The 18838-nt window shown below is 41.2% G+C and overlaps 2 protein-coding genes across 2 annotated transcripts in view; both read right to left on the bottom strand.

Moving 5' to 3' along the window:
- Positions 1-5198: 5198 nt before the first annotated feature.
- LOC148879002 (DNA-directed RNA polymerase V subunit 7-like) lies at positions 5199-9430 on the bottom strand. Its single transcript, XM_088960359.1, has 2 exons — positions 9304-9430; positions 5199-5908 (listed from the first exon to the last, which is right to left on the bottom strand). Exon 2 carries the CDS (start codon positions 5898-5900, stop codon positions 5376-5378), a length of 525 nt encoding a protein of 174 aa, XP_088816485.1. The 5' UTR covers positions 5901-5908; positions 9304-9430; the 3' UTR covers positions 5199-5375.
- A 1811-nt stretch (positions 9431-11241) lies between these two features.
- TPR10 (ankyrin repeat family protein) overlaps positions 11242-18838 on the bottom strand; it is a 39599-nt gene continuing 32002 nt past the window's right edge. The window contains exons 10-13 of the mRNA XM_088960358.1: positions 17127-17228; positions 14309-14479; positions 14144-14223; positions 11242-11582 (exon numbers count right to left, since the gene is read on the bottom strand). Of these exons, the coding sequence (XP_088816484.1) occupies positions 11531-11582; positions 14144-14223; positions 14309-14479; positions 17127-17228 (405 nt within the window). The 3' untranslated portion in view covers positions 11242-11530. The remainder of the gene's footprint in view (positions 11583-14143; positions 14224-14308; positions 14480-17126; positions 17229-18838) is intronic.

The raw sequence follows: 18838 nt of genomic DNA, 5'->3' as shown, positions 1-18838 counted from the left end.
CTAGGCAGCCAAATACGTCATAATAGACGAACGGTTATACAGACGGTCGTACACGCTGCCCTATTTGCGGTGCCTGCGACCTACCGAAGCCGAGTTCGTACTCCGCGACACTCATGAAGGCCTGTGCGGCGGACACTTGGGGGGTAGAGCACTCGCCCAAAAGGCACTCCGACAAGGATACTATTGGCCAACGATGAAGGCAGAAGCTGTCGAGCTCGTCAGAAAATGCGACAAGTGTCAGAAGCACACTAACATCCACCATCAACCTGCCTCCGACCTCAAATACCTCGCCAGCCCGTGGCCCTTTGCACAATGGGGCATCGACCTCCTAGGGCCATTCCCACCAGCAACAGGCGGAAGAAAATTCTTAGTTGTTCCAGTAGATTACTTTACGAAATGGATAGAAGCCGAACCTCTGGCAACTGTTACGGCTCAAAACATACAGAACTTCTTTTGGAAGAACATAGTATGTCGGTTCGGATTACCTCGGGTTCTAATCTCCAACAACGGCAAACAGTTCGAGGATATCAAATTCCAAGAGTGGTGCCAGAACATGGGGATTCGGCAAAATTTCACGTCAGTCGCGCACCCACAGGCAAACGGTCAGATGGAAGTGATGAACAGAGCCATCCTGCGCGGACTGAAAGCACGTCTGGATCGAGCTAAGGGATTGTGGGCCGAAGAGCTACCAAGTGTCTTATGGGCTCACCGAACGACCGAAAAAGCAGCCACGGGAGAAACCCCCTTCAACCTCACCTACGGTACTGAAGCGGTGATCCCGACGGAAATCGAAATACCAACGTTGCGATTAGAAACATACGACGATCGGATAAACGGAGACGAGTTACGCACCAACATCGACCTACTGGACGAGGTAAGGGACCTCGCGCACATCCGAACAGCGGCATACCAGCAGTAGGTAGCTCGCTACTACAATAGCAGAGTAAAGCAACGAAGCTTCCGAGTCGGCAACCTGGTCCTCCGTAAGATTAAGGTGCCCGAACCCGACGTCGGTAAGCTTGGACCTAATTGGGAAGGGCCCTATAAAGTAAAAACAGCGCTCGGAGGCGCATACGAACTCGAAACCTTGGAAGGAAAACGAGTACCCCGAACGTGGAACATCGTGAACTTGAGGCGATACTACCTATAAACCACCTAGTCTTCAACTGCCTTCTTCTTGGCGTCTTCAATGCCTTGGGAAAAAATATGTGTTCTCTCCCTAATGTTCTCCTGAAGATACTCGACTTGATGCTGAAAATCCAACTTCAAGTCCGCCATATGCTTGACAACTACCCCCATGGCCTCGGCGTCACGCTGAGACCTTGCCTGTCTCGCCATCGCGACGCGAGCAGCCTTTTTAGCAGCATAAGCAGCCACCTCAGCAGCCCGGGTATTTGCCTCTGCAGCACGGAAGGCTTCTTCAGCAACATGAGCAGCAACCTCAGCAGCTCGTGCCTGTCGCGAGCTCCTCTCCACTTGGGCCGGCAAGGCATGAATCGAAGAATTCACCTACCAAAAGAAACAAGTGAGCAAAATGACAGCAGAAGCAACAGAATAAAAAAGGAAGACAGAATCTAACTTACCACCATGGCATGTGTTACGGCGCGGCAAGCGACCTAATTCAAGGGAAGATCGGTCCACGCCGCGACCTCCTCGGGGAAAGTAGCGTCCCTACTCTTCTGAAGTGTGTAGTTCGGCGTCAACACGCTCCTAAACTCCCCTTGAGCTCCCAAGCCTGAGGGCCCAGCCCGCGTATGAGCAGACCCGGAGTGAGCAGGAGCACTTGAGTACGCAAGAGCGCCCGTATGAGTGGTTTCAGCATAAGGCGCCCCGGCAGTCTCATGCACCGGTGGAGTCACTTCGGGCTCCCTGGGCAGATCCTCTGGCGTATGGTCTGGGGCTTGGGGCTCCTCATCCAGGGGCAGCTCGGTACGAGTTCGCTTGGCGACCCGCTTCCTCCTCTTCATACCTTGGAACAAACGCCCCCCACGAGTTCTCTCCGCATCCATCACACCTACAGAAACGAGTTCGACATCAAAAAAAAAAAAGAAAAAGAAAAAGCCGCATAGCCAGAAACCTACCCGAACTCAAGCCGGCTGCAAAAAGCTTGGCCTCCGTTAAGTAGTGGTGGCACTTTAAGCCTTGCCGTGCCCATTGCCGGAGACCCTTCACCGTCTCTTTATCAAGAGTTACGCCCAAATCGGGAGCGGCCTCACCCCACCCGGTCTGAAAGGGCCATCCTTGTGCACTTCGCACGCCGAAGTAGTCCCGCTTCCAAGCCGGTACCTTATTTGGAAGATCGTGCAGAAGTTTGAAACCCTGGCGAGGAGAATGGTAATACGCCCGTCTCCCCCCAGGAAGAGAACCCGCCTGTCTCTTGAGCATCAAGATAGAGGAGAATATCTCTAAGTCTAAGGGAAAGTTCTGCTCGCAAAAAAGGGAAATTGTCCCCACCGGGTTCCGAATAGAGTTCGGATGAAGCTGGCCAATAGTGACACCGAAGTGGTTTATGACTTCGACGATAAGGGGATGAAAAGGAAGTCGCAACTCTGCAGCAAGCTGCTCTCGAAAGATCACGATCTCATCGGGACCGTGTTCCCAAGGAAAGCTACCCGAAGGAATAAAATATGTGTACCCCCCAGGAAGATTATAAGACAGAAGTATGGATTGAAGCCCCTCAGGCGTCATGGTCGAAGGGCCAAACCGGTCTAGCATCCGACCTCGGCGGGAGGTAGACGCCAAACTGCCCGAAGCGACTCGACCTACTGGTTCTTAGTCCTCAAACTCCACCTCAGGATCACTGAGGCAGTCTGGGGACACGGCTCGGTTGGTGGAACCTACATCGGCCCTACTCGAAGAATCGTCTGAGCTATCAAAGCTAGACATTGGGGAAAAGACGAATTCAAAAAAGTACTCATCGGAAAGTTTGAAGAAAAACCAAAGAACCGTGAACTGTATAACCAGCCTTGACGCGAGCTGGAAAAGACTTGGACGCGAACTCAGTAGACAAACCGCAGAAGTGACAACAATCGGGGTCCCCTACTATTTATAGCTACAGTAACCAAGAATCGACCGTGCAGACCGAAGACGATCCGACGGCCCACGTTCTTACCGATCGCACAACCCTTAAGGTCGAGACGTGATTGGCGCACGTCTTTCCGAAAAAAGCGAAACGTCAACGCATCTTTTTGAAACCGACGTCGCTTCGACACGCGTCTTTTCGAGACTGATGCGCCGCACGTCTCCCTGACAGTCGACCGCGCACGTACGGCAGTGGCGTGCCTTTTTGAAGTGACCCGCCGTCACGTCCCAGCGGCGCGAATTGGTTTGAAATTTCAAACGTGTGGTCACAACCACCAGCTTTCTTGAGTAAGCACGTTTCCAGCCTTCTCAGAAACCAAAAGAACCCTAGCAAAAGCGTCTCGAACAGTGAAGGTTCGAAGGACGGGACAAATCCACCAGCTACCTCGCGAAAACTCCCCGCACCATGGCAAGACCCCCGGCGCAAGGAGTGGGGGGCAATTGATGAAGGAAGATTTGGCCCGACCTCTCTCATGTGACACGTGGCAGAAGCAACAGCTTGGCAAAAGGGGCCAAGCCTAGGCGGGAACGAGGGGACACTTCGCCGAACTGACCCTTGTAACAGCTCGGGATACACTTCGCCGAACTGACCCACTTGTACCAGCTCGGGATACACTTCGCCGAACTGACCCACCTTGTAACAGCTCGGGGTACACTTCGCCGAACTGACCCACCTTGTAACAGCTCGGGATACACTTCGCCGAACTGACCCACTTGTACCAGCTCGGGATACACTTCGCCGAACTGACCCACTTGTACCAGCTCGGGATACACTTCGCCGAACTGACCCACCTTGTAACAGGTCGGGATACACTTCGCCGAACTGACCCACCTTGTAACAGGTCGGGATACACTCCGCCGAACTGACCTGCCCTATAGATACCTCTGAGCTCAAGACCGCCTCGCTCAGCACTTCGCATCACCTTCTGGGCACCAAAGCCAAACAAGTCGTACCATGCCTAACACTGGGAAAGTCCGTGCCCGAGGGCACCACGCCTAACTGACTTGGGATGTGACGTTTGGCAGCAGTCTAAACGGTCACCTGCCACCACCACTGACGCCGCCATCTCCAGTTAGACGGTTAGGCAGTGACGGTTCTGTCTCAGCAGAAAGGACGACGGCCAAATTGACAAGCACAAGGGTAATCATACCCGATTTAACAAAGGCCTCGGGACGAGTACATGAAGTGACTATAAGAGCCCCCTGCTCCCCGACAACGGAGGTATGCAAACTTTGCGTTATCTGGTATTACCTTGCTTTTGAAGGATTCTAACTTGAGCTTCGGAGCCTCTACACCGGATTCCCCCCGGAGCTTTCCCATCTCCTCCGTTTCAAGTTCCCTGCTACCCCGTTCGGAAGCAAGTAAGTGGACAGCTAAGACCAGCCAGATCGCGTTCCATCAAAAACAAACCCTAAACAATCACCTTTCATTCATTCAACACTACCTCATTGCTGCTGCACATCTCGAAGGAGGCTCTTGTTGCATCAACAACCAGACGGCGAGCGAACGGTACAAAGCTCTGACAAAATTTCCAGCCAGATTCAAGTAAACAGGTAGGTGTATTCCTTCCTGTCATACCTGGTTTACTCGTCATTGCTCTATTTTACTCGTCGTTGCTATGATTAGATTCATCACCTGAATTCGTTTGTTCATTTCTTTTTTTTACTTTATTGGATATCTTGAAATGAAGGGTTTCTATTATGTCAATTGAGTGGAGTTTCTTTTCATCTGAATTCATTATCCAAACACCGTTTCTACTTCTGTAGAACAAAAATGCGTTCTCAAAAAACATTTCGCCAAATGCCTCTGTCACAGAAATTTCTAAAAGAACAGAAACAGCTGGGAAAGCCAAACAGGGCCCAAGAGTTGAATCATTCTTCTGTTCACGCCAATGTCATTCCATTTTAAGATCACATTATGGACTTACATTCAATCAGAGATCAAACATTCAAACTAGTCATTTTCGCCCAGGATTCCAGGTGGTTGCATAATCCACCCACGGGTACTCTGAGTTTGTCCTCTGACCAATTATGGTAGAACAACAAACAGTCTGATACCAAAGAAAGAAATTAGAGAACCATTATTAACAACAGAAGATCAGAAGCAGGAGCACAAGTTTTAACCAAACTTACATAATTTGATCGAAACTAAACGCTCTGTTAAGAACCATAAATTGCAATGAAGGTTACTAAGTTACTAGGGAATATACAGAAAATGCTAGGTTGAAGGATGTAATTCCAATCACCCATGACTAAGAAGTTACTATGGGCTTGAAAAACACAAAATCTGACTACTAAACGGGTCCGAGGAAATCACCCTCCAAGCTACCCACCACTTGGAATTCCTTATCTGTCTCGATCCATCTGGTTCCAAGTACCATAAAGCGGACCACTGAATTCATCTCTATCTTAGAATGCTTATCACTCAAAAACACTGGATTCTCCCCAGGGACATAACGATAATCAGGCAGTTTATGTGCAGAGAGGAATACGTTTCTGATGGGCCCACATTCCAGGAAGAGCCCTTGCTTCATGATTCTATTTACAGTGCCTTGTAAGACCTCACCCCTGAATGGCTTGAATGTAACACAGCTGAACATAACAGGGAAAAGTACATTCCCTGACTCAAATCTAACCTTCCCTTCACCTATGCTATCCAGGGTAGTTACTGCAACGAAGTAACCATGATCCTTGGTTGCTTTCTTATTTGCAAATTCCTCCAATAAGCATAACATTATAGACTTTTGCAGCATCAGACCTCCATCCAATTTTTCAGGAGGTATTATCACATTCCACGGAAGCTGTGACTTAAGATACATCTTACAATCTGTGACATAAAACCCAAAGAACAGACAGAATTAATCCAACACATTCCATAAAACGACTCCTTCAAGATGAACCAAAGCAACATAAAGTCCTTGAAATATGACAACTCCATGCGCCCAACAGTCTAAATTAGCCAATACTTTTTCTTATAAAGGCAGTCATATCACATTGGCTTTAAATAAAAAAAATCTAAATAAAAGGATGTAGAAATGTTAATGAAATATACAATTGCAGCACCATCATCAAACAAAAACCAGGTAGGCATATGGCTGTCGCTATGGAGAAGTACCACTTCCACATAGAACATCAGCAATCAAACATAGCTCACTAGGAATATGCAAGTGTATCAGAGAGAAGTTGAGGATGTCTCTGATCTCGTTAAGATAATGCACCAACCTCCGATCCATAGTCAAAAACTAGTCCTCTATGCCCAACTTATAGGATTAGCCAAGTCTTTAAACCAGTTAATCATTACAAAAACAAAAACAATTAGGCAATTGGTTTCTAAACATAAAATGATTTGCTTCTGGACAACTGGAGGAAAAGCATCTCTACATCCAAGAAGTATTATCAAATATCAGAACCATCTAACCACTAGTGGCAACAACCCAACACAATTACCCAGTTTTCTGGACTTGTACATACATTGGAGCATACGTTGTCTGGACAGTAGAGACTAGAGAAAGAGTGCACAAAGCCAACAATTTCAACATACCATCTCAACACCAATTGCTAGGATTAAGAACATGAACATGATACAATGAAAAGGTATATGAGACACTGATCAAAAAAATAAAAGATATATGAGACAACTATTGTTATATTACACTGCAGACACTGAAGCAGTATCAGATTAGACATTTTAGTATTTATAAGGAGAAACCAAGTAAGAACTTTTGAATTATGTGAAATTCAAATTGGCAGTGTTTGTAGGCAAGACACCCTCTACAAGTAGTATCTATTTCGCCAAGGGAATCCCAGCTTGTTATAACAAACAGAAGGGAAGTTATTGGTGCAGAAATAGAACAATTCTTGCAACCAATGAAAGGTATTGGGTTTAAGCATTAAAAATGCGCTGCTACATACAAGAAAGTTCTGAAAGCAACTCATACCACTATTGGGGGACTATCATTTTCCACAGAAACTACTGCTTATATACATTGTAAAAACAAAATGAAAAAAGAGAGCATGATAGAGAAGAGGAAGAAAAATCAGAAGGTATTCTTACTTGGCCTTGCCATTCAGTAAATGACCAGGTGCAATATTACCATTAACATCCCTGAGGTCACCTCCCATGGGCAAAAAGAAAGCATAGTGAAAATAGAAAAGGTAGCGCAATAAAGCCCAACAATAATGCCATTACTATCCCACTGCACTTCATATTTTGCTTTCTCAACCACATCACACCATTTTAAAGCAATCTTTTTTTTTGAGAGAGAGAGAGTAACTGAAATTGTATCACACCATTTTCTCAAAAGCCTTATGTTATCAAATGAAAATAACAGTAGAAAATTCCCTATTCTAGGAATCCCTGTTTCCCAAACACTTAACTTGCCAGCCAGTGTACCTTAAGGATGAGATATCAAAAGGATAAATGGGGATATGACTCTCCATTTCCTAAGACCCTGAACAAATATACAATACACGTATTGGTATCCCTCTTATTACAGTCTATATTATGCTTATATATCAATTTTTTGAAAAACTAAGTATATTTCCCAACACATATATCTTGCCAAATTTAATTTATCTTCTAGCAAATATATATTTTGTAGTATAATTTGTTTAAAATACCATCTCACATGTTTCAAAGGATTAATGATATAAAATATACTCTAGAAATATTCATGCAGTATCCAGTGTCATGCTAGGCACGAATTGTGTCACTGGTATGCTAGGCATGTATTGTACAAGTATCTAGGTATCATGGGAGATTGTCTTAGGTTTCCAACACAAAGGCTAGTTTCTTCAGCTCCAAGTGATTGTAACAATCAAGATTAATTACCCTCCTCAAGGCCTATTTTGTGCCAGTCAAAGTGTTATTTATATATGACAACACAATCGTCCCTATTACAAATTGAATCTCTACATTTGCTCGGAAATTTCAAGAGAAAAACTGCTGACCAAATATACAACTACCACTAAAATTCTCAAGTCCCTAAAATCCTAGAAAATAAAAGGGAACACAAAATTAAAGATGGATAGCTTGTAACAGGAATTGACATATCTAACTGCACGTGAAAGCCTCAATCAATTGAAATTTGAAATTTTCTAAAAGATATAGTTGCAACAATAAACCAAAGGAAGACCAGGAAACTTGCCCATTCTAAACACAGCATAAAATATGAGTCAGAACTCAGAAAGAAACATCATTTATATCAAACTAGCATGTGCATTCACCACAAGATGCTATAAATAGTATCCTCCTCGACTTGGGCCCTTCCTTCGCCTTACCACTAAGACCTTGTTCCGGGCAGTGAGGGCAGGTAAGTTGGTAGGTCCCATGGAAAAGAAATAAACCCACATTCATTTTCCGGTATTAGTGGGTCCAACAGAAAAGAACAATTCCTGATTAACTCATTTACCTTGGAAAGTAATACACTCCTCAGACTTGGGTAAATTAGTTACCCACACGAGCTGAAAATCAATAATACATGATGGGACAATATTCTTCAATAATGTAACCTTTGTTTTGGATAAATCAGTCATTGTGCACCTTAAATGGGGAATGAAAGAAGACAGGTAAATGCTCCTAAGTCCTAACCGAAGTGTTTCCCAAGAATCACTTGCCTTGCCCAGGATAATTGCATTTACCCAGGTAAGGCGCGAACGAGGCGTAAGACGACCAAGATAAAATACATACAAAATAATACAAAATATAAGGTTTTGCACTCTACATATTTGCATTTGTACTCCTTCCAAACTCAGCCTTATGAGTTATGACTAACAATTTTCTCCAATATACTTATCTTTTCCGGTGTTCGCGGTATAGGTTATTTGTTATTCACTGCAATCATGTAAGCTTCAAGTGACCACTTTCCGCCAGTGAACTGAGGGACAAAAACTCATGCATGCAACAGTTAAGGACCACGCACAGAACCAAATAAACCCCTCTAGCGATTAGCGAATAAAACAGAGAAGGAAAAAACTAGGCAAAGCACTCAAACACCGAGAAAATAATAAACCCTTTACACTAAAAAAGAAAACCTGAAGAAGAACCCTACAAAACATACTAACCAAACCCAAAATACAAGCCAAATACAGGGAACACACAATGAAAAAAGGAAGTTGAGAAGAAAATATCGCCACGGAGTAGAGTAGCACAGTATACAGAAGCTTTACAATGGCACTGCAAGGAAGATTGGAACTAAAACGATCCGGAGGAAGAACATGTACCTCGCAACGCCGATGCCGGTCTTCTTGATTGGAAACTGGAACAGTGGACGAAACCGAATGGCAACGACAAGGAGAAGGAAAGTAGAAACTATAAATTGGTTTACAGACTTTTATGGTTTTTTTTTTTCAGTCAGGTTTACAGAATTATTGATTTCGGCAAAGTGGGTTTTACTTCATTTATCCATCCGTAAGACCGTAACCGTAAACTCGAAATTATGAGAATCATCAAGCAATTGAGGCGGAGTCATTCAATTAAACGACCTAGTAATTTTTCGCGTGGCAACTGGCAACTTCTTTTTCCGGTCTTTTCAACTTAAAAACTGTGATTCTTTTTCTTCTGGTGTTCGCAGTAAATGTGGGTGTCACGTGTAAGAGACACTGGCGTGTTCATTCGTAATTGTTCAGTCTGATTCACACACCACACATCGCAGCCAACTCATCCTTTAGTGTAATTTAATAAATTACATAAAAAGTTCAAACCTGAAACTGAAGCCCGTTCTGAACATAAAAAGTTCCACCTATAGTGTAATTTAATAAATTAATATATATTATAAATATTTATTTAAAATTATTAATTTATATTTTTGTTATATAATTTGTCCAAACACAATTAAGATTCGATCATGCAGGTATATAGGGTAATGTAGCCCATGAATAGGTCTTGTTGTATATTACATTATTACCATTATACCACATACAAATATTGCATTTTTTCTGTAAATTTATAGGGCTACACAATGGGGGTATCCCCCACCCTTAACCCCCCAACCCCAGTGGCAGCAGGATGTATGCAAATAAGATGAATCAAGAGATCCTTCCAACTGAAACACCATTAACTGGTTAAATATTACATGTTTATACTATATAAGAGCACATTCTTTGATATGTATGAATGCAAACAAGAATTAACCTGGTATTTGGATCATTTATAACTTACACCAAAACTAAGGCAAGTATCTATTCCGTATGATACATATTTCGTATGATACAGATATCAGTTATTTATTCACACACATATACATTCAAACACATATCATGCATTTTATTTATTCTAGTGCAAGGACACGTACCATGAAAGCATGAACTGTGTAAATAAAGGGTAAAGCTGCATCAAGGCAAGTATCTATGTAATATAATATAAATAAAATTATCATTTTCTTAGTATATATGCATTAACCTGGGCTTCGAAGCCTGATTAAAGATGGATCTAAGCCCAAGAAGGGGTTGGGCCTGACTGCCTGAGTTTGTGAAGTCATGGTCCACCTTGAATTGAACCAGTCCTGAACCTAGGGGGGGGGGGGCGGTTTCTTTGCCTGTTTCTAGGATCTCCACATAATAAATTTATGCTAACGGCCAGCACTTGGTTGAGGCATTTGTTAGTTTTGAAAGCATAAAGAATGTTGATCTGAACTTTGGCAAATAGATTGACCAACCAGCCTCCTAAGCAAGTTTCAAAATATGGATACGCCCAATACGCCGGTAGGGGCATATTGGGCATTTCGATACTTGTTCTTTTATTTTTTTATTTTTTCAAAACTGATTCAGGGAGTCAGTCTAGGACCCCTCCATCCCCTAAACCGGTCAGACCCCAATACACCCACTGTAAAGGCATATCGAAAGGGTCCCGGAACAATATATATCAGCCGATACGAGCCAATGCGTAAAGATACTTTGAACCTTGCTCCTAAGTATGAATCACGAGCAGGAACTAGCCATTCACTTGTTGCAGACTGGAGAAAAAAAGACATTAGAATAGATGATAGATCATGGTTAGCGGTACAACTATGGCCACCAGACCACGTCGGCCAAGGTTGAGATTAACCTAGCCAATTCCTGTGTTAAAGCCTCAATTGGGACCCTAAACCACAGGTTCCCATAACAATTAAGAATTTCCATATTGCACTTAGCTGCGCAGAATATTAATGAACAAAATAAAAATAAAGAAATAATGAGTATGTAATGATTCAATATTGAAATTTTGAAATCACCTCTAGAAAAGCTAACATCAAATATAATCAGTTGAACATCAGAAAAACGTTATACCCGTTGTATATAACTTGAATTTAATTTCTATTTACAGCCATCTGACGAATTTTTGTATTCATCTCATTAAGACAAGAAAAACTAATTCTACTACACCAGATAAAGAACAAAATTTATCAACCTGAAGCTTGGCAAGCAAGATTGGTCCAGTTCCTCTACTTCGCACATCTCATCCTATTCCCCTTCAGCTTTGCTTGTCTGTGCCATGATATTTCCTTCCAGCTTCAACAGCTTCCCTGTTAATATAATTCAACAAAAGCATGGGTACTAAGAAGATACACGCATCGAGATGGAGGGTCAAAGTATATATCAAAATATATTTAAAACATTATTTATATTTTAAATTTTTCTTTTATTTTAAGTAAATTCATTTTTCAAGAAATTCTGTTAATTAAAAAATTTCGGGGGTTCGGGTACGCCCCTCCATAGGGGATTGGGGATGGAGGACAATGTTTGGGATTTATCTCTAAAACGGGAGGTCAGGGAATATGATCCCAGCCCCGTTGAAGGTAAGTACTGAATTGATCTTCCATTATCCAAAGCCAAAATTACATGTATAAAACCTTGTCAGAAACAAGTACACCTAGAAACAATACATCTCCAGGGTCGGCTAACCCAGGCCCCCCAAAACAACACAAAACAAAACTCGGGAGTATACTCCAGAGAGAGAATACAAATTAACCAAGTAAAATACTAGGCTCAAAAAATTGATGATGTGGGAGACCCCTGAAGGCCTGAACTGCATTAAGGCTGACAGCCAAGAATGAAAAGTTACTATAGCCCAACGCAGCACATGATATTCAGAACTCCTTAGGACTCAAACACCCTTCAGTTCCCCTCTTATGCAGCCCTCACAGCTACAAAGACTTCAGCAGGTTGAAGATATTCCTTGGAGGACACCAACTAACATTAAGAAGCTTACAGGAGTGGCCGTAAAGCAGACCTGCAACTCCACAATGCAGGAACAAATGATCCACTGACTCTTCTGCCTGCCCAGACATTGAGCACACCAAAGATTGCAATCCCAAATGATCCACTTTAGCAAGACATTTCCCATTCACTGCAGACCACACCAGAAAACTAACTTTGGTAGGGAAATGGGACAACCAGATCCCTTTCCAGTGGAAATTTTCCCTCTACATCAGTCTCAGCACTTCAAGTTCTTCAAGATTTTTCAACACCTAAGATGTCACCCTAAGGACGTGTGTAGTAGAATTTCGAATAAACAGGATATTAAACCCCTGTTTTCACACACATACATGAGAATATATTTGTGAAAACTGAAAATTTGATAACCAGGAGTGCTTGCATTATTCACCAACTTATTGCATGTGCAGTGAGCACATTGTATGCAACAACTGACTCAAAGCAGCATTGCTTGTATAAACAAACTTTGTTAACTTCTCAATTGCAAGAAACCCTAAGTAAATCCTCTGGAATTATGCTTGACAACTTCCTACTTCCAGTAATTTGTTGGAAGTTAAACACATTAGCTTAAGACAGTTTTCATGAGAATGACAACAGACAATTGAAGCAAACTTCCAAACCAAAATGATAGCAGCAAATACAAGATTTTTTTCTCGGTAAAAGCAAATACAAGATTCAGCCACTCATAATTAAGAATGCAATGAAACCAAGCCAGACTATTTTGGTGAGAGCAATAGTTGGGTGATTTTCTCTAATTACAAACAGGCAAAAAAAAAGATCAGTTGGGTTCAACTAGAGGAGGAGGAGGATGATAACAACAGCAACAACAATAATAGCAACAACTTGCAAACTTGTTCATACACAAATTTAATAACTTAAATAGTAGGTTTCCAAAAAACAAAAATGATTATTCGTATGGTTTGACTGATAAATGTCATACAATGTTATAACCTGTGACTAATCAGCTTCCATGCTACCAATTATGCTTATCGGTATTAAAGAGAGATTCAAAGAACCCCTTCACACTATTAGGTGATTGTCCCCAAAGTTTATCAGCACAGAGGGCCCTCTAGAACCTTCAACCATGACATAATTTAATTTAAATAATAATTCTAAGTACAAGCAAGCAACTCGGGGTTGCTAGGAACATATTTTGAAAGAAATAACAAAAGATGCATTAATCAAAGGAGAGAGATGTCCATCGGAAGATCTTTGTATGCAAGTTTCCAGCCCCATCCTTTAGACAAAATAAAAGTATCAAAATGGATCCCTCATAACACAAAAAGGTTATTACAAGGATGACAGGATAGTTTTTTAGGTTTTTTTCTTTTTTTCTCTTTTTTTCTTTTTGCATCCATGTCGAGGAGGGGGATGGGGCACAATCCAGAAAATTTATTAAGACCGAGCAAAAAAAAAGTATTCACCACAAGCTAAGACATCACTTCAGGACTATTAGCTAACTATGGCTATCCACCATGATAATTTTCCCAGGCATTTTCTCTTGTAAGATGAGTTAACATAATCTAAGGTCATGGGTAGGAGTAGGACTAAAAATTTTAAGAAACTTTACAAGTTTAACTTATCTGGTTCTCTAGTACATAAAGAAAGAAAAGGAGAACACAAGAAGGGAGAATAGTAGGGGTGTCAATTGGACTGGATTTGGTCCAATCTCTTCTATCAATGGACCAGATATTGGTTTAATCCAATATAAATTCATTATGGATGGACCAGGTCCAATCCAATATGTCATACTGGTCCGTCCAGTCCGTCCAAATTGATTTTGATTTGAACGGAGTCCAACCCAAAACCGGTCCATTGACACCCCTAGAGAATAGAGAGGAGGTGGGGTGGCATTGTTGTTTATCATTACCTGAAAGCATTTACAAGCTCCTTGTTTTCAGGATCAAGCTTTACACCCTCATAAAAAGCATTGGCGGCTTCATCAAACCTCTGCAACAAAAGCAGAAAAAATAACAATTTACCTTAAACACCCTAAAATAAGGAATTGAGGTGAAGAGTAAAAGGCAATGGGTACCTGCAGCAAACGTAAAGCTGCACCTTCCCTATAGCAGGCTTTCGGCCAATCTGGTCTCAACCCTCTGCAAGCCTTTGCATCCACTAAAGCATGGTCTGATTGTCCCAAACGAATCCAACAAAGACTCCTATTAGATAGTAAAGTAGCATCTGTAGGATCCAGGTCAATTGCCTGCAGTTTACATCACAAAATAACTATTTGATTATCTTTCAACCAATTATCAACCATGATAGTAAGTGGATAGTGAGAATTGCAAAAGCCATGGTAAAAGAAATTTCCTTGGAGAAATTATTCCACATACTTGTTGTCTATACCATATGACGCTTTTAATGAAATAGCTTATGTTTAGATGATCTCTAAATGAAGGGTCTATGTAACAACATAGGTTTCATGGTAGTTTCTTTTGTAACCTGAACCTAGCAAGAAACATGTATAAGGCCCACTTCTGCTTTATCAGGAACTTTTCCCCTCATTTTTTTCTTTACTTAGCCAAAATGGCAGTAAAAATGCTTTGTAGAAGAGGGCTTTTTGGTATCTGACTGAAATGACTGGTCAGTGCCTAGGTTTTGACAAGTCAAACCAAATAAAATATGTTCTGAATTTAGGATATTGAAGCAATATTAACAAGTTAATACAGATTGCACATATAATGATTGGAATCCAAGTGTTTCCAATCAGTCTTATGGGTGCTCAGTTTGGAATAGAATTGAAAGAGCATATAATGATTTTGCAAAGGGAGTGAAGTATAAGATTGTAAATGGGATGCATGTGAAGTTTTGGAAGGATGTTTGGTGCAGGAAAGGCCCCTGTTTGAAGTTTTTCCTGCTGTTTTCAAGTTGGCAATGGATAAAGAGGCTAGAGTAGTGGATTATTTGCAGTAAAATGATAATAATGTGGTGTGGTACCCCAAGTTCCGAAGAAACCTGAATGATTGGGAGGTGGAGGCTATGGTGGAAACGCTACATTTGTCATAAGCACTCAACTGGAAGCTGGAAGCCCACATAGAAGAATATGGCAGTGGGAGAGGGCAGGAAATGTCACTGAAATTATTTTAGGACACCTTCACCAGTTCAGATGAACAATCAGTCCTTGTCAACATTTTTGGGTGCTAGAATGTTCCCAATGGACTGCATAACTAAACAGAATCCTTACAAGAGACAACCATTTGCGTAAAGGTATGGTGTTGGTCCTGTTGGATTCAGCAGACTATTTTGTGTGAAGGGAACTCTGAATCAATTGAGCATCTATTGCTACACTAAGTTTTCTTACAAAGTTTGGATTTTGTTTGAAGTGAAGAGCTGCTGTGCAGGTTCATTGATGCAATTTGTGAAGGGCTAGAGGGTAGAAGGTTTAAGAAATGAAGGGAAACTGGTCTAGACTGTGGCTTCAGCGGTAGTTTATTGGTGATTTGGCACGAAGGAAACACAAGAACTTTCAAAAATAAGAGCAGTTCAGCATATTCATTGTTCAAGATGGTTTTGGGAAAAATGTTTTCTTGGTTAGGCACACAAATTGTTTAAAAACACATCCTACGACTCCTTTTTAGTACAAGACGATCTTTTGCAAAGCAGGGTATGAGGGTATAGTGCTGCAAGGGCAGCTAATGTATAGCCCCTGTGTAAAGCTTCTTGTTTGTAGCAATTTTGTAACAGCACTCAAATGATTGGAAGAAAAAATAACTCCATTGTCTTCTTTTAGGTTATCCCTTGTTTCTAGTGCATATACTATATACCACCAATCAACCTTGTTCCATCACAAATATTTGTAATAGAGTCTTTTAAATACTTAGAAATTAGCACAAATAAAAGACTTAAGCATTACAACTTTTGTAGTCAACCTAGTCAACTCATAGTTGTCCCAGTCAACTTGAACATGTATCAACCAACTAATTAGTGATGCAGTCAGTGCAGCCCTCAATTCACTATCCAATTGACTAGTTGATGACTAGTTTGGAACTTTGACAACATTAATATGATGACTAGTTGAAACTTAGAGAACTTTCCAAGCTTTGGAAATTTTCATCAGGAGCAATGTTTTGAAACGCGGAGGCGTGACGGGAGGTGTTCCACAACCTAGAAGCATGAGGCGTAGTTCAGAATGTAAGAGGTGCAAGCCTCCCAAACACAAAGAGGCGTAAGCCTACTTAAGAGCAATGTTTTAAGCTTACTTAATCCCCAGCCCACTTTCTTTTCCCTTATCTTTTTTTCCCTTCCCTTTTCTTTTCTTTCTTTTTCTTTCCCTTCCTTTTTCTTTTCTTTCCTTTTTTTTCTTTTTTCTTTGTCTTTTCTATCTTTTTACACGAGGTGTGCATGAGGCGCATGAGGCATACGCCTCTAGCATGCCTCATGAAAAAAGCATATGAGGCGTATGTCTCAAAGGTGTCAGTGCCTCTAGCAGACACCTCAGGGCATTTTGGGGGCGCCCCACCTGGAGGCGTGCCTCCAAGCGTACACCTTTTAAAACACTGATCAGGAGATCGTGGATGGATCTGGACCATATGTTAGTTTATCAGTCTAGTTTGCTTAAGGAAATTAAGGACCTTGAGTTTTAGGGTTCAGAAAGACTTGAGCATTATATCTTTTGTGGATTGATGGTAATTCGATTTTTTTCATTATCTCCTCAGAGGGGAAGTCCCATCTCCCTCATGCTGCACATTTCACAATCAGCATCACAATAATAAAAATAAGAAAAACAATAACAATAACCTTGCTCCATAATCCACTGAGCCTCCATCAAAAAAGAGTTTGTGGGAATTAGAACCAAAAACTTATTAGCAAATCAAGGCAGAAGCTAAGGGCAGATTGGGTGGAAAAGATACCTGTGTATAAGCATCTACAGCCATAAGGTAATCCTTTCTTTTGAACGCATCATCCCCTCTTGATTTTGCCTCCAAAGCTTTCTTCTTTGCTTCATGGCTTACCTGAGTACATTACTGAAAACATATGAACATTGAAACAGAATAAATGAAAATAACAAGATAACTTGGCAGATATATAACATGACGCATTGGATGTGGGACATATTGAGCACCAATTAGACGTTAAGCAATCATATTAAGTAAGCCAATGTCTTCTAAGTTCAACATTTTTTATTGGCTCTTCCAAGTTCAACATTGAACTCCTTGTTCGTCTACATTCATGGATGTGCTAATTCTTTCACCGGTTCATTGAACAGATCAGGAGTATAGAGGAGCAACCCCAATAGCCCTTGATAGAGAACATGGTGGAATAGGACTAGGGCCACAAATAGACTCTTTTGTCCAAATTTGAATCTGAATTCAGCATGAATGTGGCTTTAATTTATCTGTTTATAAATGGATCAAATATGGGTTCACCGCAACCTCATCCATTACAATCCAATCCAATAATATATATATATATATATATATACACACACACTTTTTCTACACAAAATTAGCATGGACCTATTAGAAAAGTTGGTTTAATGTTCTATATTTGCTAAAGAGTCAAGGATTCAAATCTCATAGGAGTTATCTTTAAGTGATTTTATTCATGATATACACTATCAAAGTTGATTTTAGTTTGTTTTATTAACAGTATATATTGTTCTGATTTTTTTGAGAAAAAGGTAAAGTATATAATAAAGCAACTGACACAAAAGAAGAGGGTGACAACAAGGTTCAAAATATTGATACGCCCTGACACGCCAGAAGGGGTGTATCAATACTTTGAACGTTGCACTTTTCTTTTTTTTAGTTTTTATTTTCAAAAGTTTGAGAGGGAGGCCAAATGTTATGTTATTTAATTATTAAATGAAAGATTTTCTTAAAATACCTTAAAATAGGCATTTTCAATCAGTAAAAGATACAATACGATATGCAGGCATATCATATCAAAACTTTGAACCTTGGGTGGAAATTTCACCCCTATACAGAGATTCTGTACAGAAGAAATGAGAAAACTACCTTGAGATACCTTTTTGCAAATCAGTAAACATGTATTTTATATAAAGTCCAGATTGGAAACAGTTTATACAACTTGGTGGTGGGAACGTTGATCCCATTTAAGCACACTTTTCTGTCCCTCATTACGGCGCAGCCCAAAACAATTGTTGTCTCATTGCCCCTTGTTTGGCTAGAGAATCAGCTAGCCCATTTGCACTCCTTGGACCCATTTCAATTCAGCCTCAACCCCCTTTCCAATCTTTTCCACTTCCCTAATCACATTTTTAAAAGTCCGAGGGGCGAGGTTGTTGTCTGCAGCCCAAGAAATGACCATTTTTGGGTCCCCTTCCACCTCAATATGCCTGTATGTCACGGGACTCGTGACATGTATCCCAGCTGTTTAGCTAACTTCAAACCTTGTAGTAATGCTCAAAGTTCAGCCTTTAGTGAATTCCCCATGCCAATCGTTCCTGAGAAGACAGTCAATATCCTCCTTTCAGAATTTCTGATTACTCCTATACCTGAGATTCCCGGATTTCCAAGGGAGCTCCCATCAAAATTCAGTTTGATTTTATTGCCTTCTGTGGTTTCCACTCCATCCTTACTTTGTCTCTCACTCTCGAGGA

The sequence above is a fragment of the Nelumbo lutea genome, chromosome 1 (assembly GCF_056320005.1).
Source record: "Nelumbo lutea isolate HS-2025 chromosome 1, American lotus-T2T, whole genome shotgun sequence".
In the NCBI taxonomy this organism is placed as follows: Eukaryota; Viridiplantae; Streptophyta; class Magnoliopsida; order Proteales; family Nelumbonaceae; genus Nelumbo; species Nelumbo lutea.
Note: the sequence above shows the minus strand (reverse complement) of the source record. Positions and strands in the feature narration are given on the sequence as shown.